Raw genomic sequence first — 27,012 nt, 5'->3', positions numbered from 1 at the left:
CATTTAGACTAAAACCCAAAGTTCTCAAAATGCACAAGTCCGAAAAGATAAGCCCTAATTGTTGTATAATACAGCTTAATATAATAAAATATAAACATTATGAATAATGAGAGTGACATAGTTTCTGTGGATTTCTGCATGGTTTTTTTTTTTGAGTGAACATATTTCAGAAAGAATAAGCATACTCTTAAAATACTTTCTTACAGTAACTCACTAGAAGTTAACTAAAATTAGTTGCCCCCCCAAAAAAACCGGGAAAATGTAATGATATATTTTATGCCAAAAGTAATTGGATTGCTAAAATAGATCTGCTTATGATTTAAAATATGAAAATTTGCCCATTTTAGAAACATTTTACACATCATATTTTAGCATTTCTAACCTTGCAGTTATACATGTGCATCTTGGGAAAAAGTTTTTATTGTAGTGGTCCTACCCTCGTTTTTCAGGTTAAAAAAGAAATGGCTTCTTTATGCTGAGAAAGATAATATTGTGTGTTAAATAGGCATGTATTAGTCTGTTTTGCATTGCTGAGACTGAATAATATTAAAGAAAAAGGTTTATTTGGCTTCCGATTCTGCAGGCTGTACAAGCGTGGCATCCACATTTGCTTGGCTTCTGGTGAGGCCTCAGGAAATTTACAATTATGGTGAAAGGTGAAGGGGGAGCAGGCATGTCACATGGCATGAGAAGGAGCAAAAGCAATGCCAGGCTTTTTTTAACCAACTAGCTCTCTTGTGAACAAACAGAATGAGAACTCACTCATTACGATGGGAAGGGCATCAAACCATTTATGAGCGATCTGCCCCTATGACCTGCATACCTCCCACTATGCGCCACCTCCAACATTGAGGATCACATTTCAACATGAGATTTGGAGAGGAGAAAGATCTGAAACACATCAGACAGTACTTGGCATGCCTTGCTGGTGCTTATTAATAGCCTTACATATTTGTCACTGAGTTGCATTTCATATGTGCATATTTTCTGGTCTGGATTTTTTCCCCTTTATTTCAAACAGTCATGTCCGTATGTAATTCATTCAATTCACACACATGCACTAAAGGCCTACTCTGTGTGAAGCCCTCTGCTGGGTACTGAGAATGCAAAGATGTGAGGGTCATGATTATTTGTGCTAGGTGTCCTAAGAGAACTAGCATAACGGGAGTGGGATGGGGAATGACTAATTTCATCTGAAAGAAGGATCTGGTGAGGACTCACAAAAGAGGTGCTTAACAATATCTACATAAAAGAACAGGAGTTTGCCAGGTGAGTAAGGGAGAGAAGGGTCTGGGGAAAGAAGTATCAGGCAGAGGGAACTACAGGAGGAAAGATCTAGAAGAATAAAAGACCTTGATGTGTTCAGAGCATTGTAGGTGTGCAAACTTAGGGAGTCAGCAAGGCCATCTTTAGGGTTAATAATCTGCTAGAAGGATTCACAGAACTCACTAGAAGCAGTCACGCTTATGGTTATGGTTTATTATGGCAAAGGGATATCGATTAAAGTCAGCCTGTAGAAGACATGCGTGGAGTGGTGTGTTAGGCCATTCTTGCATTACTGTAAAGAAATACTTGAGACTGGGTAATTAATAAGAAAACAAGTTTAATTGGCTCATGGTTCTGCAGGCTGTACAGAAAACATAGTGCCAGCATCTGCTTATGGGAAGGCCTCAGGAAGCTTCCAGTCATGGTGGAAGGCAAAGGGGGAGCAGGTGTCTCACATGGCAGGAGCAGGAACAAGAGGTGGTGGGGAGTTGCTGCACACTTTTAAACAACCAAATCTTCCAACAACTCACTTGCTCTCATGAGGAGAGCACCAAGCCATGAGGGATCCACCCCTGTGATCCAATCACTTTCCCCCAGGCGCCACCTCCAACACTGGGAATTACATTTCGACATGAGATTTGGTAAGGACACAGATTCAACCCATATCAGGCAGAGCCCAGGAGAAGTCCATGTGTGGTTTCTAGTTGTCCTCTCCCAGAATGGTCATGGGCTGTGTTAACTTCTCCCAGCAATAATGGGAGACAATCCACCTAGAGTATTATCAACCAGGAAAGCTCATCTGAGCATTAGTGCACAGAGTTTTTACTGGGGCTCAGTCACATCAATAGAGTTGACTGCCTGCATAACTGGCTTTTAGGCTGTAGCCCCACTGGAGGTCAAGCTGATACTGCATAGTACCAAACCCCCACAATAAATCACACTGTTAGACTACCCAGTGTGGCCCAAGGCCCCCAGGTAAACAAAGTCATTCTTATCAGTCAAGACATTTCAAGGGCTTAGAGATGACCTTTAAGGAGCTGAGAGTAAAGGCCAGACCTCTCTTAGGGTACACTTAATTCTTTACTACACAAGGTATAAGGAGTCCAGTCTGACTGGAGTGCAGATTTTATTAGAGGCTGGAAAGGTGTTCAGGGTCAGATGGAGAATCACTGATGGGGTGACAAATGGAGGGGGAGTAAATTCAAGTAACAGAAGATGTAGATCAAAGATGCATGGAATTAACAGCTATATTTGGAGAATGTGGTTTTCAACATTACCTCTCCACATAATGCCTGGAAGACCAGAATAGAGGCATAATAAAACCAAAATCACAAGCAAAAGAAATGCCAAATCGTGTCTGTGTGCTGGAACATTAGAGCATGTGTTTCACAACAGTGCCATACAAGAAAATGTAACCAAAGCAAGCTACTTAAATTGAGTATATAGTGGAAGTCAGACTAAAAAGGAATCTATGGGTACCAGGGCTCTTGTTATCTCCTAAAATAGAAGAGCACCAACGTCTTCCAAAAGAAATTTGTCAAATGACCTTTTTACCACTCCATTGTATGGAACTATGCCTTGTGCATTTCCCTATTTTTCATCACTTAAGCTCTTCTTATGTTTTAGTCTACTAAAACAAAATTATAAACTCAGAAAATTTGGAGGCAAGAGAGGTCTTAATCCTCCTTTAAGTCCACCTTTTGCTTGAGGGCAGCCCTCAGACTGCCTGCATGAGAACCTTCTGGGAAGATTTCTCATTCCTAATAACAGATTATGGTTCAGCAAATGGGAGAGTGGGGGTGGTAGTGGGAAAGAAGCATATAAATCTGCACATTTATTTATTTATTTTTGAGACAGGCTCTTGTTCTGTTGCTCAGGCTGGAGAGCAGTGGTGTGATCTCAGCTCACTGCAACTTCCGCCTCCCGGGTTCAAGCGATTCTCCTGCCTCAGCCTCCTGGGTAGCTGGGACTATGAGCGTGCGCCACCACGCCCAGCTAACTTTTGTATTTTTTTAGTAGAGATAGGGTTTCACCATGTTGGCCAGGCTGGTCTCAAACTCCTGACATCAAGTGATCCACCCGCCTCGGCCTCCCAAAGTGCTGGGATTACAGGGGTGGGTCCCCGCACCCAGCTGAAATCTGCATTTTAATAAGCATGTCAGTCTGCATCTACCTATGAATCCTTCAAAATATTTTGCACACTTCCTTATGATGATTTGTTTAGATAAGCACCAGGAAAATATTTGGCTCATTGAAGTCTCTGATACCTAAAAGGCTCTCAATAAATGGTGTTTGAATAGTTGTTCACTCTCCTAACAGATCTCCTAGATTCCAGGGACCAGAAGGGGCTGAGGGATTCCGTGATGAGGTTGCCTGGACAGGCTAAGGTAACGTGCCAGCCAGCCTCAGCCAGTTTTTGGGTAGACCCCACCAGGTGCCAATACTTTTTTGCTTCATTGTTACCTTTGTTTCATAATAAAGGTTTATTTTTAAAAATCCAGGCATCTTAGTTGAACTAAGTAAGGAGAAAGGGAAAGTTTTCACACCTCTCCTAGTTACCGTTATTCTTTTGTGAAGGCCCGAACCAGCCTGAGCCAGGTGATTGACTTGTACACTAGAAGTAAGAACCATTGCTTTTTTTTTTTTTTTTTTTTTTTGAGATAGAGTCTCACTCTGTCACCCAGGCTGGAGTGCAGTGGTGCGATCTCGGCTTACTGCAACCTCTGCCTCCCAAGCTCAAGTGATTCTCCTGCCTCAGCCTCCCGAGTAGCTGGGATTACAAGTGCCCGCCCCCATGCCCAGCTAATTTTTTGTATTCCCACCTTCCAACCCCAACTTCTGCAAATGAGTGCTTCCAATCTTGGGCTTTTAATTCATTTTCAATTTTTAATAGATGTGTAATTGTGCCCTAGATTGTACATGTATTAAAGAAACCCAGCCAGGTGTGTATTTTTCATTTTGGTAATTTGATGTCTTTAAGTCTGCATGCGTAAGTGGTTTGTCCACCTTGGCTGTAAGTCAGGCAGAATCAGGTACTAACCTTATATATTTAAAATTGTCTTTTATTAGTACTATATTACATATTTATCTTTCTTTTGTTACTTTTAATATTTTATACTAGTATATTTTATGTATATCTGAAAATGGCCTCCATTTTGTCATGTATCATTCTTTTTTTTTTTGAGACCGAGTCTCACTCTGTCACCCAGGCTGGATTGCAGTGGCGTGATCTTGGCTCACTGCAACCTCAGCCTCCTAGGTTCAAGTGATTCTCGTGCCTCAGCCTCCCGAGTAGCTGGGATTACACACACACGCTACCATGCTCGGCTGATTTTTGTATTTTTAGTAGACGTGGGGTTTCACCATGTTGGCCAGGTTGGTCTCGAACTCCTGAGCTCAGGTGATCCGCCTGCCTTGGCCTCCCAAAGTGCTGAGATTACAGGTTTGAGTCATGTATCATTCTTTCATAGCTGAGATAAATACACGAGTCCATTTTTTTCTAGCTTTTAGAATAGTTTTTAATGTTTAATGCCACCTCTTTAGAATAACTTTCAAATTTAATATATCAGTCAGTGGAGATGGAAATATTAATTGATCTGAGTTAGCAAGTATCAATGCTGTTCTGGAAAAAAAATTGCCGCATTCAGATGACTATATTATTATAACTACTAATCATCATCATCATTATCACCATCATGATCATCAGTAATGGCACTGTATGATAGTCTTACTAATCTTTCCAGATGAATTACACTATAAACTTGTCAAGAGGGTGGGCTGGAGACTGTAAATGGTACTTAATGTAATCTAACTTAATGAACATATTAATATTTTACTTCATCTTCTCACACAACAATAAGGCACATGTCTTCATAAATTTATTTTTCCTCTATTAGAGTTTTGTATCCTCCTGTAAATAGATTGCAAAATTATAAATTGTGTTAAAGAAATCCTCCGTAACTTATTTCATTTTTATCAAACAACTTATGTAGACATAAAACATTTTATATTCTATGTGAAAAACCAGAATGCATGATGCCATGTATAAATATAACTGCATTTCAGGAAAAATTGAAAAGAATTATATAAAAATAAAAACTTACAGGATGATAATAGCACCTTTTTCCTTCTTAGCAAATTTTCTTTAATTATATTATTAAATCCTTATGAGAAGAAATTAAGTAAAGATGGTGACATGGTTTGTATATTTGTCCCCTTCAAATCGGTGGCTCATACCTGTAATCTCAACACTTTGGGAGGCTGAGGCAGGTAGATCACTTGAGGTCAAGAGTTCAAGACTAGCCCGGCCAACAAGGAGAAACACTGTCTCTACCAAAAAAAAAAAAAAAACAAAACAAAATTAGCCGGGTATCCTGGTGCGTGCCTCTAAATCCCAGCTACTCACTACTTGGGAGGCTGAGACAGGAGAATCGCTTGAACCTGGGAGGTGGAGGTTGCAGTGAGCCAAGATCACCACTGCACTCCAGCCTGGGCAACACAGCAACACTCTGTTTCAACAAAAAGAAAAAAAGAAAAAAGAAATGTAATCCCCAGTGTTGGAGGTGGGACTGTTGGGTGGTGTTTGGATCACGGGGGTGTATCTGTCATGAATGGCTTAGTGCCAACCCTTTGGTGGTAAGTGAGTTCACAAAAGATCTGGTTTTTTAAAACTGTGTGGCCCCTCCCTCCTTCTCTCTCTTGTTCCCTTTCTTGCTGTGTGATACTCTACTCCCTTTCTCCTTCTACCACGATTGTAACCTCCCTGAGGCCCTCACCAGGAGTCTTGTGGATGCCAGCACCATGCTTCCTGTATAGCCTGCAGAACCATGAGCCAATTAAACCTCTTTTCTTTTCTTTTTTTTTTTTTTTGAGACAAAGTCTCCCTCTGTCACCTCAGCCTCCTGAGTAGCTGGGACTACAGGTGCATACCACCACACCTGTCTAATTTTTGGATTTTTAGTAGAGACAGGGTTTCACCATGTTGGCCAGGCTGGTCTCGAACTCCTGGCCTCAAGTGATCTGCCCACCTCGACCTCCCAAAGTGCTGTCATGAGCCACCATGCCTGGCCCTAAACCTCTTTTCTTTATAACTTACCCAGACTCAGTTATTTCTTTATAGTAATGCAAGAATGGTCTAACACAGATGGTGACTTTTATAAAATATTTTCCTTTAAAATGTGACTTATACCTTTATTCTGTTGAAAGCATGATGAATTATGTTTTACTTCACTTTGCTTTCCAGGAATAAGTGCTATGGGTTACCAAAGACATATATATATTATTATTATTATTACTTTTTTTTTTTTTTTGAGACAGAGTCTCGCTCTGTTGCCCAGGCTGGAGTGCAGTGGCACGATCTCAGCTCACTACAAGCTCCGCCTCCTGGATTCATGCCATTCTCCTGCCTCAGCCTCCCAAGTAGCTGAGACTACAGGCACCTGCCACCACGCCGGGCTAAGTTTTTGTACTTTTAGTAGAGATGGGGTTTCACTGTGTTAGCCAAGATGGTCTCGATCTCCTGACCTCGTGATCCGCCTGCCTTGGCCTTCCAAAGTGCTGGGATTACAGGCATGAGCCACCATGCCTGGCCCTAAAAACATTTTTTTTTAAGGTTTCAATTACTAAATTTCTTTAGGATTTGATAATTTCTACATTTTTGATATTATTGGTCTTACTATGTTATACATTTTCTTGATTTTGTTTTATCAGCTTGAATATTATAGTATGTTTATAGCTATCTACTTCTAGGTAAAAATAAAATTTGCTAGGGAATATAGGAAAATTATAATCCCTTCATTTTTCCTTCAACATTTCATAATAAAAATTGTGAAATGTTACAGAAATGTTGATTCCTAGTGCTTATTCCTTTATCCAGTGGTTGTCCACCCCTCTCTGGCCAGGTTATGATATTAAAAAATGTCTTCACATGTTGACAAATTTCCTTTAAGAGGGAAACATCATGAACCACTACTCATGAGGGATATTAGTATGTCATTTTAAAAAAGAATTTGACATTAGAGTTATTGTCTCATAACATGAGTAGACAGTGTTTCCTCCTGCTTTATTTTCTGAAAATTTTACATGAGATCAGTATTATTTCTTCCTTGATTGATAAAATTTACCAGTGAAACTAAGTGTCCTAGAATTTACTTTGTGGGTAGGTTGCTGGTAACAAATTAATTTCTTTTAACAGAGATAGAGCTATTCAGATTTTCTGTTTCTTCTTGTGTCAATTTTGATAAGTTTTATTTTTCTAGGAGTTTGTTCATTTATGTAAGTTGTCAAATTTGTTGGCATAAGGTTTTTCATAATATTCTCTCACAATCCTTTTAATATTGGTTGAATCTATAGTTACAATTGTTTTTAAATTCTTGGTTATTTGGAATCTCTCTTTTTTTCATTACAAGGAGTTTGTCAATTTTAGATTGTTTCCAGTTTAGGGCTATTACAAATAAAGCTGTTATGAACATTTGTGTACAAGTTTGTATGCTTGCATGTTTTCATTTCGCTTGAATATATGCCTATGAGTGAAATTACTGGATTATATGGAAACTATGTTCAACCTTTTGAGAAACCACTGAACTGTTTTCCACAGTGGCTGCTTTATTTTATACTCCCCCACTCCAGGAGTGTAAGAGGGATGCAATTCCTTCACCTCCTTTCCAGAATTTATCAACACTGCCTTTTTTATTCTAGCTATTCTAGTATGTGTGAGGTGGTATCTTACTGTGGTTTTGATTTGCATTTTCCTAATGACTAATGATATTGAATACCTTTTTATGTGCTTACTGGTCATTTGTATATCTTCCTTGGCTGCTGCAGTTTAATTTATCATTTCTTCCATTTATGGTCTATGCTTTAGTGTTCCTATCTAAGAAACTATGTTTATCTCAAGGTCACTAAAATTTTATCCTAGTTGTCTTCTGGAAGTTTTATAGTTTTAGATTTTATATTAGTCTATTATACAGTTTGCCTTAATTTTTGTACATGATTTGAAGAAAGGGTCAGTGTTCATTTTTTCCCCATATAGATATGCAATAGTTCCAGCACCATTTGTTGAAAATATTTTTTTCCATTGAATTTCCTTGACACTTTAAAAAAATAACCATATATATGGCATATTTCTGGACTCTCTATCCAGTTCTCCTGGTCTATATATCTACCGTTTGCTAAGGCCAAACTGGTTTGTTACTGTAGCTCAGGGCTTCTCAATTTCAGATTATTTAAATTTTGGTTCCAATAATTCTTTGTTGGTAATATTTTCAAAGAACTAGCTTTTGGTTTTGTTAATTTTCTCTATTGTGTGTTTTCTATTTTTCTGACTTTTGTTGTAATTAATTTTATTTACTTTCTGATACTTACTTTGGGTTTATTTTTTTTAGCTTCTTAAAATAATCATTAATTTAAAACTATCAAATTGTTTCCTAATACAAGCATTTAAAACTATACATTTCTCCCTAAGCACTGCTTTACCCACATCCCATATATTTTTATGTGTTCTATTTTTGTCATTGTGTTTAACATAATTTCTAAATTTCCTTCTGATTTCTCCTTTGACTTATAACATTTGAAAGCTTGCATTTAATTTCCAAATATTTGAGGTTTCCTAGATATGTTACTTTTATTGATACGATTCGTAATTTAATTCTATTGTGGTTGGACAATATGCTCTACATGCTATCAATTCCTTAGAAGTTATTGAGATTTGTTTTATGGCTCAGCATATGGTCTGTCTTGGTGAATGTACCATGTGTACTTGAAGAGGATATGTATTCTGCAGTTGTTGGATGTAATATTATACAAATGCTGATTATATCAAGATATTTTATAGTATTATTCAAATCTACTATGTCCTGAATTTTGTCTAGTTGTTCTGTCAATTGATAAAAGAAGTATATTAAAATATTTTACTATGATTGCAGAATTATCTGTTTCTCCCTTTAATTTGGTTAATTTTTTTTCTTCATGTATTTTGAGGTTCTGTTATTAGGCACATATTTATAATTTATATGTCTTTCTGATGGATTGCTCCTTTTATATTTCTGATATATTCTCTTTTATCTCTGGTAATATTCTTGTCTTATTGTTTATTTAATCTGATATCAATATATCCTCTTCAGCCTTCTTAGGCTTACTTATTTTTCCAAATACCATCTTAGTTGGGGCTAGAGCTTCAACAAATGAATTTTGTGGAAACACAAACATTTAGTCCCTAAAAATGTTCTTAGGATTTGTATTTGAAATGAGTTTCTTGTAGACAGTATATAGTTAGGCTATGTTCTTTATCCACTCTGCCAATCTTCGTCTTCTAATTGGTGTGTTTACACCAGTTACATTTAATGTAATTATTGATATGTCAGGGCTTAAATCTTTCATTCTATTTTTTTCTATTTTTAGTTTTCTGTTAGTTTCTTCTTTTTTGTTTATTTTTTCTGACTTGCTCTGGGTTGCTTAACATTTTTTAAAAAGAATTATTGGTGTATATTTTTCTTTCCTTTTTTTTTTTTTTTTTTTTTTTGAGACAGGGTCTCACTCCCATTGTCCAGGCTGTAGTGCAGTGGTGCAATCATGGCTTACTGCCCCCTCAACTTCCTAGGCTCAAGCAATCCTCCCACCTCAGCCTTCCAAATAGCTGGGACTACAGGCACAAACCACCACACCTGGGTAACTTTTTGTATTTTTTAGTAGAGATGAGGTTTTGGCATGTTGCCCAGGGTAGTCTCAAACTCCTGGGCTCAAGGAATCTGCCTGCCTCAGCCTCCCAAATTGCTTACAGGCATGAACCACCATGCCAGGCCAGTATGTTTTTTGTTGCATGTACTTTCAAACCTATTTGTGTCTTCTTACTTAGAGAAGACACAAATAAAGATGGTATCATGTACAGAGCATATGGTTGAGTCTTGCTTTTTTTTACTCACTCTGATAATTTTTGCTTTTTAATGTGTTTAGATCATTAACATTTAATGTAATTATTGATATGGCTGAATCTAGGTCTACCATTTCATCATCTCATCATCTGTACCCTTCATTTTTTGTTCTTCTGTTCCCATCTTATTGTTTTTTAAACAATTTTCCTAGTATTCCATTTTAATTTATCTATTTGATTTTTAGCTATATTTCTTTGTATTGCTATTTTAATGATTGCTCTAAGGATTATAATATACATCCCTAAGCAGATCTTGCCTTTTTAATACAGTGCTTCAAAGGCTTTCCTGGAAGCTTACCTAGCAGATATCTGTTTACATCTCATTGGCTAAAATTGGGTTTAATCACTACCTTTAGACCAACCATTGTCCATGGATAGTGACTAGGTTAGACAAATTTGATTCACATTCTGGAATTGGAGAATGAATCCATCTACACTGAAATAGGGGATTCTCTTTGTTTGGTATTTGCTAGTAAGAAAGAAGGAGGGTGAATACAAAGTAAACAGCGGTCAGTGCCTGCCATGGTCATTAAGCTTGTCGAATGTACTTAGTGTGCCAACATTTTAACCTCAGCACATTTTTAACACAGTTCTTTTTTTGTTGTTGTTATTTCCCTTTAATTATCTTATTAATAAAGGAAAACTGTCCCCTTTAAAAAATTACATTAAATGTAGCTTCTAGTATTTGTTGCCCATGCCTCCTATTCCCATTTTGTTGTTTATTTAGGCTAGGAGTGCCCTTTGGAATAAATTTTGAAAGTTTGTGCAAAACTGGCCTATGGTAGACAATGCTTATTATCTACAAATGAGTGATTTAATAATGAATGCATGAAAGTGGCTATTTTCAGACTACAAAAATGAAATTTCATAAAGAATCAGTTCAATTTTATTCTAACAGATCAGAATTTCTCTTGAGATTATTTTGCTGTAAAGGAGACAACCATAACTTTTCTTTAAAAAAAAAAAAAGCAAAAGAGAGAAAAAAAAGATTAATTTGGGCCATTGACTATTTCCTTTCCCATTTTTAAAAGAAGGTAGGTGTCATAAACAATGTTACATATAATTTTGTTTTTAAAAGCCTAAGTAGTATTTTAAGTATCTTTGACTTAATACATTTTGGTACAATATGGATATTCATAACTAGAGAAAAAAAGAATTGGCATTTACAAAGTTTAATTAAAAATAAGATGTTTGGTTTGCGAAAACCAGGCCCATAATTTTGAAAGCACAATGCCCACCTTCTTCTCTAATAGGAGGGTACAGCTACTCATTACTGATGATTGAATTATAAATTCTCTAAGGCAGAGACTATTTTCTGCCTCATTAGCAATTTGTGTGTGCAGAGGGACAGGTTGGTCAGCCTTATGATGACTTACAACTTAATTGATACATACATACATTAACTTATTGGATATCCTTAACCTTCCGAGAAGGTAGTGGAGGAAATTTCTCCCATTTTTTGGATATTTCCTCTATGCCAGCATCCCCAGGCCCCCCATGCTGTACAACTTTCTTGGAGTTGGGCCACGTACAACCTGCAAGAAGACTTTCCTGCCTCCTAAGTGTTTTCCAGAGGGACAGCATGGGGAGTCTGGGTGGAAAATCATTGATTGTGCAGGACTGTTTCATTTAATATCCCCAGACCTCACTCAAAGTGCCAGCACTGCCCTCCTGCCATCGTGACATTCAGAAATGCCCCTCCCCACCAACCACCAGATGCCCCTGGGAAGCAGTGCCATGTCAGGACTCACTACCACGCTGCCTCTCTAAGGTCATAAGTGGCAGGATTTATAACCACAGTGAATAAAAATGGCCTTGACAAAGAATTTTGAACATTTTGGACCAAACACATAAACCTTCCTGTATGCAAGCTTGCTTGGACACACAAGGGAGTGCTTGGAAGAGATTGAGAAATATTTGGACGAGCCAGGCGGGGTGGCTCATGCCCATAATCCCAGCACTTTGGGAGGCCGAGGTGGGCAGATCACAAGGTCAGGAGTTCGAGACCGGCCTGGCCAATATGGTGAAACCTCATCTCTACTAAAAATACAAAAATTATCCGGGTGTGGTGGCGGGCGCCTGTAGTCCCAGCTACTTGGGAGGCTGAGGCAGGAGAATCGCCTGAACCCAGGAGGTGGAGGTTGCAGTGAGCCGAGATCATGCCACTGTACTCCAGGCTGGGCGACAGAACGAGGCTCTGTCTCAAAAAAAAAAAAGAAAAGAAAAGACAAGAAAAGAAATATTTGGACCAGCCTGGGTAACATGGGGAAACCCTGCCCTGTCTCCATAAAAAATGCAAAAATTGGCCAGGCACAGTGGCTCACACCTGTAATCCCAGCACTTTGGGAGGCCAAGGCAGGCAGATCATGAGATCAGGAGTTCAAGACCAGCCTGACCAACATGGTGAAACCCCGTCTTTACTAAAAATACAAAAATTAGCTGGGTGTGGTGTTGCGTGCCTGTAATCCTAGCTACTCAGGAGGCTGAGGGAGCAGAATCGCTGGCACCCAGGAGGAGGAGGTTCCAGTGAGCCGAGATCGCGCCACTGCACTCCAGCCTGGGTGACAGAGTGAGACTCTGTCTCAAAATAAATAAATAAATAAAAGCAAAAATTAGCTGGGCATGGTGGTGTGTGCCAGCTACTTGGGAGGCTGAGGTGGGAGGATGGCTTGAGCCTGGGAGGCAGAGGTTGCAGTGAGCCATGATCATGCACTGCACTCCAGCCTGGGTAACAAAGCAAGACCCTATCTTTAAAAAAGAGAAAGAAAGAAAGAAACATTTGGAATCTCTCAAGCAATATCAGTGCCAAAGCTTAGAAAAGGAGTTGGCGTAGAAGAATCACCTCAAAATCATAATCATGATGACAGCAATAAGAATGCTCAAGCCAGGTGTGGTGGCTCAGACCTGTAATCCCAGCACTTTGGGAGGCCAAGGTGGGTGAATCACTTGAGCCTAGGAGTTCGAGACCAGCTTGGCAACATGAAAAAACCCCATCTCTACAAAAATAAATAAATAAATAAATAAATTTTAAAAACACACAAAAATTAGCTGGTGTGGTAGCGAGCACCTGTAGCCTCAGCTACTTGGGAGGCTGAGGTGTGAGGGTCGCTTGAGCCCAGGAAGAGCTCACCCCACTGCACTCCACCCTGGGCAACAGAGCAAGACCCTGCCTCAAAACAAACAAACAAACAAACAAACAAACAAACAAACAAACAAAAGAATGCTAACACTGTTATTACTATGTGCTAGGCACAATGTCAAGCTACCTGCACGTACTATCTTATTTAATTCTCACAACAGTGCCGTGCAATTGTTGCTACTGTTACCCTCATAGATTAGTGAACTACCATCATCCCTTGCCACAGTCATCATTATAACCTCCTTTCTGGTCTTATTGCTTCCATGGAGTAAGCAATACTTTTACTCTTCTGGAGTCCACTCTTGACAAAATCAACCAGAGCCAATTTTATAAAACAAAATCAGATCACGTAACTCCTCTGCTAAAACTCTCCAGTTGTTTCCTGTCACTGAATAAAATCAGAAGTCCTACAGTGGCCACAGGGTGCATATGTCCTAGTTCCACGTACCTCCCTCATCTCCTTCTACTCTGTCCCACACAGACCTCACTCCAGCACACCAGCTTGTCGTTCTTGGAACAGGCCAACCTTAGTCTCACCTTGCTGTCTGCAATCGCTGTCTCTCCCCAAGATGTGACTCACTCTCTTACCTTATTTGGTCTCTGCTCAGACCTCATGACCTGAAGAGCTTTTCCTGGTGGCTCCATCCAAAGTAACCTCCCTCCTTCACTCTCTGCCCTTCCCCCACCCCAACCGCTGACCTTTGCCTCCCTCTTACACTTTATTAAGTGCCTCTTTGTTCTCCCATTGATTGTTTCTCCCATATGTATGTGAGCTTATAAAGTGGGGGCTTTATCTTGTTCTCCCCTTAATCCCCATCTCTTAGAAAACATACTACCTCAGTAAATATTTCTTGAGTATCTGTGGCTCACAGAAGTAAAGTGACTTGTCCAATGTTCAGAGCTAATAAGGGGTGATTTACACTCTGAACTCCCAGACTGTCAGAGAAGGCCCTCCTTTGGGAAGAGGAAAAAAAATACAGATGGAAGAGAAGTTTAGTATGAAAGATGGGAATGAGAGAAAGGCCTTTCTCCTCTCTGCCAGGGAATGCTCAATGGAACATTTTTTTTTGAATGCATGCAATAACCAAAAGACAATTGTATAAAAGGCAAAAACTAAGGGGCAGACACTGAGACTTCAGCAAGTTAGGAGTTTGTCAGTAAATTGGAACCAGAGTTGTTTCTTTCTGGGCTATGCAGTTGCTAGATTGCTCTCTGCTTTAGCCTTGCTGTCTAATTGTCATATGTAGGAATCACGCAACTGCAGAACTGTGTACCCTGTCTCTTAAAGCAGCTCTGTAGTGGTCATTCTGAGCAAATTAATTTAGGATTAGCTCAGAAATAACTAATGCCTCCAGGGTAGCCAGAATTGCAGTCTGCCTATTAACATTTGCTTTGTTCCATTGCTTTAGAGTCATATTCAATTTATCAATTTCCCTTTTCCAGTTTTTGGCATGGTATCCTTTTGTCCCTTTCTCCTGTATCATAACTCTCAGGGAGCCTAGCTTGCTGTGTGTTGAATACTTGAAACATTTTTTTAAGTAATTATACAATTTTAAAAATGGCTTATCTTTTTGGCTAGGGAGAAGCAAGGGAAGTCGACAGAATAGCACCTCAAATGATGTGGACTCAGTTTCTTGCTGGAATTTGCAAAGCCTATTTAAATACGATCTTAATTGTCAGAAGATTGTTTTTAAAATATAGAAATTCAAGAAGACAGACTTTGAGAATGCAAATTTGAAGAACTTGGAATCTTTTTCATTTCAAATATAATATTAACCACAGAGCTTGTCTAGCTGGATGCCACAGTCTGTGTACAACATAAGGAAATCATCATAATAAAAACAGCTTCACAGCCTTGCTGGTGTTTGGTGCTGTCTTTGCCCTTACACCATTTTTTGCATGTTGTTGGTTAGAAAAATAGCAGTGTATGTAGGAGATCTAAAGGGCAGATTATTAAATTATGGCCACTATCGATGAACCAATGAATGAATATCAACAGAGGAAGTGTGATGACTTATAATACAGAAATGATGCTTCCAAAACTTTCCAAGTTTGTTTCCATCACTGTTGGGGGCAAAATAAGGTTTATATGGAGAAAAAAATTCAAGAATGCCTGTAAGTCACATAGCAATTATGACAAAAATTCAAAGCAGTTCACAGGCAGGAATAAAGGTGTAAGGAAGGCAGGGTCTAAACTGGTGCAATTTGTGTGGGGAGGGAGGGGATGATGGTGGGAGACAGGGGGAGGGGAAGAATCGTTTAGCCCTCCGTGGATTTATGTTTAGCATTCTATTAAAGAACACTAGGATTTAATCCAATGCTGGCTTTACTCTAAATCTGTTTGATTATGCAGGCAGGGAGCCGAAGGGCTGGAGGCTAAGGATTGACTTGCTTAGTTAACTAGAGAAGCAGATGGGGTTGGGAGGTTCTGTGCTATGTCTGTCCCTCCACAGACAAGGCTGAACCTGGGAGCAAAATAAGGAGTTGGGGTTGGGTGTGGTTGCTCACACCTATAATCCCAGTGCTTCAGGAGGCTGAGGCAGGAGGATTGCTTGAGGCCAAGAGTTCAAGACCAGCCTAGGCAACCTGGGAGATTCTGTTCCTACAAAAAATTTTTTTTAATTAAAAAAAAAAAAAAAGTTTGGGGGCCCTTCAATCTTGGAGCTCTAAGACCACATCTAAGGGAGTGGGAATGTGGTTGGGGTTGTGAACAAGTCCAATAGAATGTGGGACATGGGGCAAAAGGCTGGGCTCAACCCTAGGGTACGTACTGGCAGGTTATGCTACGATCTCTCTAGGTCTTTACAACCTACTGCCACTCAGAGGAAAAGGGAAGAAGGTAGGAGAACGTTTGCTGGGTCCCCTCTCCCCCTCGTTCAACACCGCAGTCCTCACGTTCCACCTCCACACTCCCCACCCTCGATTACGTCACTGCTCATCCACACCACAGTAGGTCCCAGTTTGCCATTTCCTGGTGAAACAACATTTCCTTTTTGGTATCAGTAATGATAATTTTTTTATGTTCCAGCAACAATGATAAGAGTTATAAAACGATCTTTGCCAACCACCTTCCTCCTGCACTGATTAAACATTAATAGTGGGGTTGAAGGAAACCTCATTAAAAACAAACCCATGCTGACAAGCGGCTCTCCAAGGCTTCATCTGATCTCTCTGACAGCAAAGTACAATGGTGATGGACTGGGGAGTGAAAGAACTGCCCCATAACACAAACACCCTGTGGGTAGAAAACAAGCAATGGCTGAGATTTTGGAAGCACCAAGGCTAATGGTCTTCGTTCTTCATTTTAATATCCTGGCCGCTGGACATAGTAGGTGCTCAATAAGTGTTGAAGAAATAAATGATTGAACACAACTTTTTAGGGTACTCAAATCCCTCCCTTTTAGCACTGACTTCCCCAAACCTGTCTTCTGACATCCTAATTTTATCCCCAATAAATGGTCCAGCTGTAATTATTTTCAACAAAATTCCTTCAGAGGAATTTGTGTATCTGTGGCTATGCAAAAATATCTTGACTCTGGTGATGTCAAATAAAGCTCACATACTATTAAATACTAGGCATGCATTAAAAGAACAAGGTAAGCCAGAGTATAGGTGAGGAATAGACCTGACCTTGTGGGAAGCATTGGTAGGAATAACCTCCTCAGAGATCATCAGCTTTTCCCACTCACATGACTTTTTTCACTCTGACATTTGAAAAAGATCATTTTTCTCTGTCTCAATACCAAAATACTGATTATCATAGCTGTTTGGAAACTTAGAAACCATATAGTCCAAATCTCTCACTTAATAGATAAGGGAACTGAATTTCAGAGTGGTCTAACGATTAACGCAAGGTCTCACTTCTAGTTAGAATTGCTAGAGCCAAAAAACAAATGTCCAGTGTCTCAGGCTAGTAAGCCGTTTCCCCCACAAAGCAATGACTTCTGGAACAGACAGAAGCAGGCAAGGGATGGACATCCATCAGGCCTATTGAAGCAATCCATTGTGGTTATTGGGAATAGGCACCATTTTTTTTTTTAAAAAAAGAATACTAACATGGAAATAGCTCCAGACATTATTGAATGAAAAAAGCCGTTGCAAAATAACGCATAGGGTGTAAGTCCATTTATGTGAACCAAAATGAGCAGTGTAAATTTTTCCATGGACAAGGTGTGGAAGGATGGATTCTACTCTGACAACAGTGCTTCCCTCTGAAGAGGACTCTAAGATCAGGGATGGTGGTCAAAGGCCAATTTGTCCTTACCTGCAATTGTTTGAATTTTTATAAGGAGGATCTATCTATGCATGAATTGTTTAAGAACTAATTTAAAAGGGTAAAACTGGCTGAGCATGGTGGGTCATGCCTGTAATCTCTGCAGTTTGGGAGGCTGAGGTAGAAGGATCAATTGAGGCCAGGAGTTTGAGACCAGTTTGGGCAACACAGTGGGATCCCATCTGTTAAAAAAAAAAAAAAAGTTTAATTGAGTGTGTTGGCACATGCCTGTAGTCCCAGCTAGTAAGGAGGCTGAGAGGCAGGAGGATTGCTTGAGTCCAGGAATTTGAGGTTGTACTGCTTACTAGCTATGATCATGCCACTACACTCCAGTCTGGAAGACAGAGCCAGGTCTTGTCTCTAAAATAAAATTAAACAAAAATAAAAACGTAGAAGTGTATTTCTTGTTGTGTTCTATGGCACTCTGATGGCTTTATTCCTAACACTATGAATCATGCTCTGGGGGACTCAGCCTTTGACCTTAATCCCAATGGAAAGTCTAGATTCATCCCAAAACATTAGGGTTCATGGTCTACCACAGGGAAAGAAGAGAGTGTGTTTGTGAGGGTATCTTCCCAAAACGTGTTTATTGCTCACTTCTTCGCATTGATTGCCATTTCACACCTGGAATATAATAATAATGACAATAATGATAATTGAATATGTAAATGCTACTAATAATAAATGACAATAGCTATGCTCTTTTGAGCTCTAACTCTACCCCAGGCACTCCCCTAAGCACCTTCATGCATTCTCATTTAGTCTTCATAACCACTCTGAGAGGTAAGTACTATTACTATTCCCATTATTATTCCTATTTTAGAGATGAAAATCTGAGGCTTAAATAAATCAATTAACCTGATCTTGGCCACAGGGCTGTTGGGATCTGAACCAGGCAGTTTCACTCCAGAGTCTGTGATGGGACACAGGCATTGGCACTGCTCGCGCCTGGAGAAATGCTGACCAGTTTCTGTAGGAGGAGTGCATCGGGCTGGAAAACATGATTTCATCCACAGCAGAAAATGCTGCTTCCAGAGAGACCTTCTGTCTAATCTGCTTCCCCATTGCCTTCTCTTTGAGTTCCTTTGAGCCTTCTTACCTATGGATTCAAATGCCCCTGGGTCACTAAGTCAAGTGCATAATTCTATCACGCAGTGTGCACTGAGGGGAAAATATTCTTATTTGGAGAGTAAAAACCCATCTACTATCACGTACAAGCTCAGCAACAACTTCTCAATTACCTGTTCATTTTATTTAAAACAACAGTCAATAAAAACAGCAAGAAACTTTCTTTGAAGGAGATAAGGGCTGATCTGCCTGGAGCCAGGGAATAATACCTTTTTTCTTGGGTTCCTATTTACTTTGGATATGTCAGTTTTGGACCTTAAAGGTGTGGACGGCATAAAGTGGTAAGTTTTGAAATGATTTTTGGAGTTTATATTAGAGAAAGGCTTTTCAGGAAGCTGGTCATCTTATGCTAAACGGCATTTTCTCCCTGCCCCCACCTCTGTCCAAAATTCATGAATTATTTCATTATTTCTTTTCTTTTCTTTTCTTGAGATGGAGTCTCGCTGTGTCACCCAGGCTGGAGTGAAGTGGGGCAATCTCAGCTCACTGCAACCTCTGCCTCCCAGGGTCAAGCAATTCTCCTGTCCCAGCCTCCCGAGTAGCTGGGATTACAGGCACGTGCCGCCATGCTCACCTAAGTTTTTTGTATTTTAGTAGAGACAGGGTTTCATCATGTTGGCCAAGCTGGTCTTGAACTCCTGACCTCAGGCAATCCGCCCGCCTCAGCCTCCCAAAGTGCTGAAATTACAGGTGTAAGCCACAGCACCCGGCCTTGTTATTTCTTTGTTAATGACCAAGGCGTCTCTGATTCAACACTGAAAGTTTGAGTTAGATCATAGAAATCTTTGTTTAAACATGTATATACATACTTATGTATGTGTTATATATGTAGACCTATGTATATATACATATTCTATAACCTATCCTATATCTATTATGTACAGATATGTAAAAAATATAGCTTTAATTGGGAAAATTTGCACTGGATGAAGCACTTTAAAATTCTTCTCCCATGCCCCAGTACTGTCAAGTTTTTGCCTAGAGCAACGTACTGACTTTTTGAGTTCTGCTGAATCCTGCCTAGAGAAACCGCTTGTCATTTCAAAGTTGCATTTATATTTCCATACACTTTTTGAATATTTCGTTTTGGAAAGAGTAACTCCACCTGCTTCTTTTTTCCACATGTGTACATCAAAGGTGAAGCTGGGATGTGTCCTCTTTCCTCTTAACCCCCTAGCTCTGGACCTGGTAAATACAGCAAACGGGGAGTGAGTTTCTCAAATGCCTGGCTGTGTCTGCCCTGTGGCTGCCCCGAGATGGGGTGGTGGAATAGCAAGAGGAGCCTTGCCAGCCTGCAGGACTCAGGTGCTGCTAAGCCCTCCAGTTACCACGACTACAGCGCTTTCCAGCAGGTGAGGAGTTTTGATAAATGTGTGGTACACATTTCTGCAAACAAAGCCATTTATTTTAGGCCAAAGCATTTGTAGCAAAATGTAGATAATATATCTAGAATGTGTCAAATGGAATGCTTTCATTACATATTTTTGGATTGATTTCTTAGGTTGCACATTTATAAAGTAAAAGCCTTGTTATCTTAGATTTCTCAGCTAACTCTTTGCCATTAACTGCAAACAAGATGTATGGACTAAGTGTGTGGAGGCTGTCTCAGGAACCTCAGCCCATCTGGGAGAAATATTTTAGGTCATTACTGAAGGGAATCAGTGCCTTGAGGGTCCTTTCTCAATGCCCTAAGGTCTTGGGACAGAAAAAATGTTTTTGTTGGGCCACAGTTGCCACTAAGTGGTATCTATTATATGATGAGCCAAAGACCTGGAAAACCGTCCCCAATCCCCAATCCCTCTCCCCTTCACCCAAAAGAAAATACTGGTTCCTGAAATTCTCATTAAAAATGGAATCCTTTTGGTTGGGTTAGCATGGCTCTTGGAGGAAAGGCCAATCAGGACAGGAGTGGTGGCTCCCACCTGTAATATCGACACTTTGGGAGGCCAAGGTGGGCGGATCACCTGAGGTCAGAAGTTTGAGACCAGCCTGGCCAACCATGGCCAACATGGTGAAACCCCATCTCTACTAAAACTACAAAATTAGCCAGAAGCAGTGGCGGGCACCTGTAATCCCAGCTACTCAGGAGGCTGAGGCAGGAGAATTGCTTGAACCCGGGAGGCAGAGGTTGCAGTGAGCCAAGATTGTCGAGATTGTGCCACTGCACTCCAGCCTGGGCGACAGAAGGAGACTCCATCTCAAAAAAGGAGAGAGAGAGAGAAAGCCAATCAGCCCAGAAGGACCAGCCCAAAGCTTGTGCTTGGGATTAACCTTTAGTAGGATTTATCTGTTCAGGGGCTGGCCGGCACAGGTGGCCTAGGGATCGGGCACCACACATGAGAGTCAAACTTCCAAAAGAAGACGTGGGGAGGAGAGAGAGAGATGCTGGACAATGTTGCCCTGGAAAGGCCTGGAGAATCATGGGTACCAAAGGGGCAGCCTCTAAGCCTGGAGATCTAGGGCATGTTAGCCACTTACCTCTGCAGAGGGCCAGATCTTATTTGCCTTCAAGTGATTTCTGACATATTTCCAAGTGCAAAATAAAAATTTCTTCTTTGAGAATATTAATGAATGTTCCTGTATGTGTCCTAGGTTTCTATAAGACAAGGATGTTTTGGACATGTTCAAGCCCCCAGAACTGGCTGCACCCCGTGTGCCTTTCTCTCAGTGCAGCAACTTATGGGCTAATAATGGCCCCTGCCAGAGCATATTGTGCTGGGCGGTCACGGGTGGCAGAAACTACTGGCCTCTCTTTTGACAACCCACAGGAAACATTTGCACCTCCAGCACTTTCCGCTCAAAGTGCTCCATGGTAGCAACACCTGTGTGTGGTGCAGAAGCTGTGGCTACACTGCTTTATAACTCGTCTTTCTATCTGACCTCTGGAGTCCAGTGAAAGACCAAAACTTTACTGCTGTCTATGTTCGGTAAGCAAACTTAAAGGTTTAAAATTCCTTATTCGAACTCTATTTAGAATTCAAATAGTCATTAGCAGGAGCAAGCATTTTCTTCTTAAGGATCTATGTTAGTGAAATTACAATGAAGCTTTTATTTATAACTTGCCAAATAATCAATTTACCCTGTTGAGAAATAACATGTTGAAAAAATAACATGTTAAAGAAGGACAAATTGGGCCGGGCGATATGGCTTACATCTGTAATCCCAGTACTTTGGGAGACTGAGGAGGGAGGATTGCTTGAGGCCAGGAGTTGGATCCTCCCTGGCCCCAGAAACATAGCGAGACCCTGTCTCTATAAAAAAGAAAAAAAAAGAAAAAAAGAAAATAAAGGACAAGTTACTTACGTCATTGTTCCTGTTAGAATGGCGACACAGATAATTTAGTTAAAACGTATCTTTAACCTTTTTTTTGCATGCGTGATTAATCTGTGAGTCTCTGATTATAGCTGGTTGAATATTTCCCCCTAAATAATTGGTTTTGAGCATTAATAATAGGCCTTTATGTTGATGACAATTGTTATGACTTTATTCATGTGCAATAAAGCCCTTATAATAGATTATACAATTAACTTTCTACAGTTGAAATAAGTGAAATATAAATGGTTTTAGAGGGATCCAATTGGAATTAAGTTAAAGCACATTGACTTCTTCCAGTTTAGGACCATGTAACAGTTTTGAATATATTTTTCATTATTTGAAAACTTTTTCTTCTAGCATGTAGTAATGGTGGGAGAACTAAATAACACTGAAAATTCTGGAAATGAGGAGAAACAGACTAAAGCCACGGGCGGATGAATGAAGAGAGAGAAGAGTGCTTTAGGTAAGCCTCTGGTTAGACCTAACTTTAATAAGCTCTACTTGAGAAAGGGGGCACATGGCCTCTCCTGGGGTACTATGGCTTCATTCCTGTCACCCTGAAATTGCACGGTTCCTCTGAGCATAGTGGTATTAATTAGGGTGGGATGTTAAACAAAATAAGCAAAATTAACAAAGCATTTGTCCTTCTATGTAGCAATGTTCTAGAAAAATCTTAATGGATTTCACTAATTTGAATGTCACAACACAATTAACTTTGTTTTTCCATCTCTTCTAGATTGTGGGTGCATCCTAATTTTTCTTATAGTTATAAGTTATAAAAAGTGTTGACTATTTCATATACACAATTAGTATTGTAATTACCGCAACTGTGGATAAAAATGTCATCTCTTGTTTATCTTCTCACACTGTTACTTGTGAATTGTGGAGTGTGATGTGTAGAGCTGTTTTGGGAGGTGGGAGACAGGTAGGACCCCTAACCAAGAAGCCTGGCTCACAGAGAGGGCGCCTGACTCCACATTAAATGTTCACAGTCCTTTGCCTCACTGTCTAATTGAGAAGAATATTAGTACATCACGAGCTCAATCCCAAGTAAATTTCCAAATGGGAAGTCTTACAACACTTTTGGAAGATACGTGGATGAGGCTTTTAGGTGAGTTGTAAGTCTTTTTTTTTTTTTTTTTTCTTGAGACAAGAGTCTCACTCTATCACTCAGGCTGGAGTGCAGTGATGTGATCTCGGCTCACTGCAACTTCCGCCTCCCAGGTTCAAGTGATTCTCCTGCCCCGGCCTCCTGAGTATGGGACTACAGGTGCACACCACCACGCCCGGCTAATTTGTATTTTCAGTAGAGATGGGGTTTCACTGTGCTGGCCAGGCTGGCCTCAAATTCCTGACCTCAAGTGATCTACCCGCCTGGGCCTTCCAAAGTAAATCAGCTTTATGCATTTAAATTTAATCAACGATTAACTTTAAATTGCGCCTGGCTGGATTTGTTAGTCTTAACGCCAAAGCTTTATTCCAATCTTCCCAGGGGCACTATGGGCCCAGAGCCAGCATGGTCTAGAAAATGAAACTTTGTAGCCACAGGCGGAGAGAGTGGAGAATGTTTCTTTTTTATTAAAAGGAGAAGGCCAGTAGTGGTGGCTCACCTCTGTAATCCCAGCACTTTGGGAGGCCGAGGTGGGTGGATCACTTGAGGTCAGGAGTTCGAGACTAGCCTGGCCAACATGGTGAAACCCTGTCTCTACTAAAAATACAAAATTAGCTGGGCGTGGTGGCGGGCACCTGTAATGCCAGCTACTCGGGAGGCTGAGGCAGGAAAATCGCTTGAACTTGCGAGGTGGAAGTTGCAGTAAGCCAAGATCGTGCTATTGTACTCCAGCTTGGGTGTCACAGTGAGACTCCGTCTCAAAAAATAAATAAATATAAATAAATTAAGTCCGGGCGCGGTGGCTCATGCCTGTAATTCCAGCACTTTGGGAGGCCGAGGCAGGTGGATCACAACATCAAGAGATTGAGACCATCCTGGCCTATATAGTGAAACCCCATCTTTACTAAAAAAACAAAAATTAGCTGGGCGTGGTGGCAGGTACCTGTAGTTCCAGCTACTTGGGAGGCTGAGGCAGGGGAATCGCTTGAACCCGGGGGGCGGAGGTTGCAGTGAACCAAGATCACACCACTGCACTCCAGCCTGGTGACAGAGCGAGACTCCATCTCAAAAAATAAAAATAAAAAATAATAATTAATTTTTTTAAAAAAAAGGGAAAAGAAAAGGGAAAACAAAATCCCAAGTCCCGTTTGTATGAACATTTATATGAAAATTTTATCCAACTACAAAAACACATTTTTGTGTTAAATGTGTTTTGTGATAAAGGAAACCGAATATGGACTAGTGTTCAGACGATATCAGAGAATCATTAATATTTTTAGGAGGGATAATAGCCTGTGTTTATGAAGGAAAATGTTCTTCTTTTTAGGAGATACTTGCTGAAGGGCTAAGCGTTATGTCTACAATTTATCTTCCACATATATTGAAAACGTAGAGAAAAAAGCAAATGTGGTAAATATTAGAAGTAGTTAAATTTAGATACTGGGTGTATGGGTAGTCATTGAACTAGTAATTAAAGGTCTGTGAATCAGTTGGAATTGCTTCTGGCTGCAAATAAAACTCAACTGACAAGAGTTTCAATTTTAAGAACCTTCAACCTTGGCTAAACAAGAATTGCAGCTGTTGTCCATTTAGTGTTGGTGCAGCCACTCAGTGATGCCATTGAGACCCCATGTTGATCTATCCATCTGCCTTGTCATTTTCAGCAGATTGGCTTCTGACACTGTCAATTCATGATTGCAAGACAGCTGCTGCAGCTGTAGGCTCTGTCACACTCCCAGACAGGATGTGGGTGGGGAAGAGCAAAAGCAAACTCTCCTCTTGCACTTGCATCATTTATCAGAAAGCAGATTCTTTCCCTGAAGCCCCCAGGAGACTTCTACTTATACCTCAGTGGCCAGAATGGTCCTATGCCAATCCTAGCTACAGGGTAGTCTAGGGAAGGAAATCACCACGTGGAATTTATATCTACTGTGATTCATCCCCTTGGGCTACAGGTGTACTGTCACCCTGAACAAAAGTGGTGTTAACAAAAAAAAAAAAAAAGAAAGTTAAAAAAAAGGAGAAAATGGAAGCTGTTTGTCATTGGCTAAATAGATACCCTTTTTCTCTGGAAGGGAAATTGTTCTGTTTCACAAGATATCAGAAATGATTTTTAAATGAAACTAAAACTCTTGCCGCATGACATCAGATTGATGTTTAACAGAAAGATAAATGGTGCCTGAAAGGAGTTTTAGTTTCTTGTTCTTCTTTAGCTCAGGAAAAACAGAAAGTTTTTAGCTATCTATGGAAACTATTTTTGCTTAACTTTCGATTTTGGTAATACATTTCAATATACAGTTTACTTCCCACAATTGTTTTCATTGTGATAGACATTGTGAGGCAGAACAGAATATTTATTTCTACTCATCGTATTATTAGCCACCGTTTGTTGAGTGTCCCTTATATGCAAGGCATTATAATAGGTGGTTACATCTTCTCTCATTTATGTAAGAGGATGTGCCTGGCTGTTACAAAAAGCCCTAGATCAAGTCTGAGTCATCAGACTTAATAAAGAAGAAAACGGAAAGTTTTCAACAACCATTCTAATTTCTACTTCACTCCCAGCCTGTGTGAGGCCACTATAATAAGATACTCTTGACATCTGGGATCTTAAAATGGAAATCCATTTATTGGTTAAAACAAAGAACAGCCATAACTAGAATTCCCTTCTGTTCCCTTCCCTATCCCTTGGCCCAAGTGTAGGGTTTCTTTTAGAAAGGAAGCAAGACATTCATTATAGAGTCTTAGCTCAGTAATAGCCACCTAACCATCACTGGGGGCCACAGTCATGTGTCCTGGAAAGGCATAGAAGGCGTGACCTATGCCCAGAAGGTTTCTGAGTGTGCAGAAGTCCTTCATCATGAGGCCATTTGGTGATGATTTAGCATGTGGTGTGGATGACTGAGGTCCAGCTTCTAACTCTGGTTGACTGCCGAGAGATGCCGTGAAGTGCTATGTTGTTTTCTGGAGTCTTAGCAAAGAAGAGAAGCATAGGCTGACAGCACTCTTGGCCTACCCCATGGCTCTTGGCCATTTGTTGTCTCAGGTAAGCCTAGTTAAAGAGAAGCCCAACAGAGCCAAGGCTGGCAGAGAGGACCAAGAGGCTATAGACTGGTGGGTTGAAGTGAAGGTAATGGGTACACCACTGGGAAACTAGACACTGGTTTCTGAAGGAAGAAACCATTCAGAAGGAGAAGGGCCAGAGGAACATATGAACATCCAGGTCAGGAGATGAAAGTTAGATCAACGTCTGGCAAATTAGCAGAGCGTAGACATAGACAGAGAGCAGAGCAATGCCTGGGTGGAGCTTGTAGAGTCTCCTACTGCGTGTTCCTTCATTTAACAAAGATTTTGTTAGTATATACTATGTGCCAGAAACTGTTCTAGGTACCAGGAATATAGTAGTGAACAAAACAGACAAAGATTCCTGCCCCTCATTCTCCGTGTAGTCATAATTTGTTTTTTCCACTTACATTCTAGTGAGGAAAACAAATTATAAACAAGATGTATGAATAAATTATAAGTAAATTTTGTAGTATGTTAGTGGCAAATAGTAAGCAAAAAAATAATGCAGCAAAAAGAGATAAAGGAGTGTAAAGATGCTGTGCTTACAACATAGTGGCCACTAGCCTTGTGTGGCTGATGATATTTAAATTAGTTAAAGTTAAAAATTCCATTTCCATGTCATACAAGCCACATTTCCAGTGCTCAAAAGCCTCATAGTGGCCATCCTATTGGACAGTGAAGATAAAGTTTCATCAAGCACAAAGTTCTGTTGGTCAGTGCTTTTATAAAGGGTGCAATATTTAGGTGGGGTGGGTAGGGAAGGTCCTACTGCAAAGATAACTTTTAAA

The 27,012-nt window shown here is 40.2% G+C and overlaps 1 protein-coding gene and 1 long non-coding RNA gene across 3 annotated transcripts in view; both read left to right on the top strand.

Moving 5' to 3' along the window:
- The window catches only part of HYCC1 (hyccin PI4KA lipid kinase complex subunit 1), a 116,724-nt gene extending 101,536 nt beyond the window's left edge, over nt 1–15,188 (top strand). Inside the window, exon 11 of one of the 2 annotated variants that reach the window (XM_016957161.4) lies at nt 14,911–15,188. In XM_016957161.4, the coding sequence (XP_016812650.3) occupies nt 14,911–15,032 (122 nt within the window). In that variant the 3' untranslated portion in view covers nt 15,033–15,188. The remainder of the gene's footprint in view (nt 1–14,910) is intronic. The other variant, XM_054687426.2, reaches the window with a different exon arrangement.
- A 4,681-nt stretch (nt 15,189–19,869) lies between these two features.
- Nucleotides 19,870–27,012, top strand: part of LOC104007128 (uncharacterized) — a 33,053-nt gene continuing 25,910 nt past the window's right edge. Inside the window, exons 1-3 of the long non-coding RNA XR_010158357.1 lie at nt 19,870–20,084; nt 21,325–21,659; nt 22,405–22,510. This is a non-coding gene — a long non-coding RNA (uncharacterized LOC104007128). The remainder of the gene's footprint in view (nt 20,085–21,324; nt 21,660–22,404; nt 22,511–27,012) is intronic.

This window comes from Pan troglodytes, chromosome 6 (assembly GCF_028858775.2).
Source record: "Pan troglodytes isolate AG18354 chromosome 6, NHGRI_mPanTro3-v2.0_pri, whole genome shotgun sequence".
NCBI lineage: Eukaryota > Metazoa > Chordata > Mammalia > Primates > Hominidae > Pan > Pan troglodytes.
This window is presented reverse-complemented; position numbering and strand designations above follow the sequence as displayed.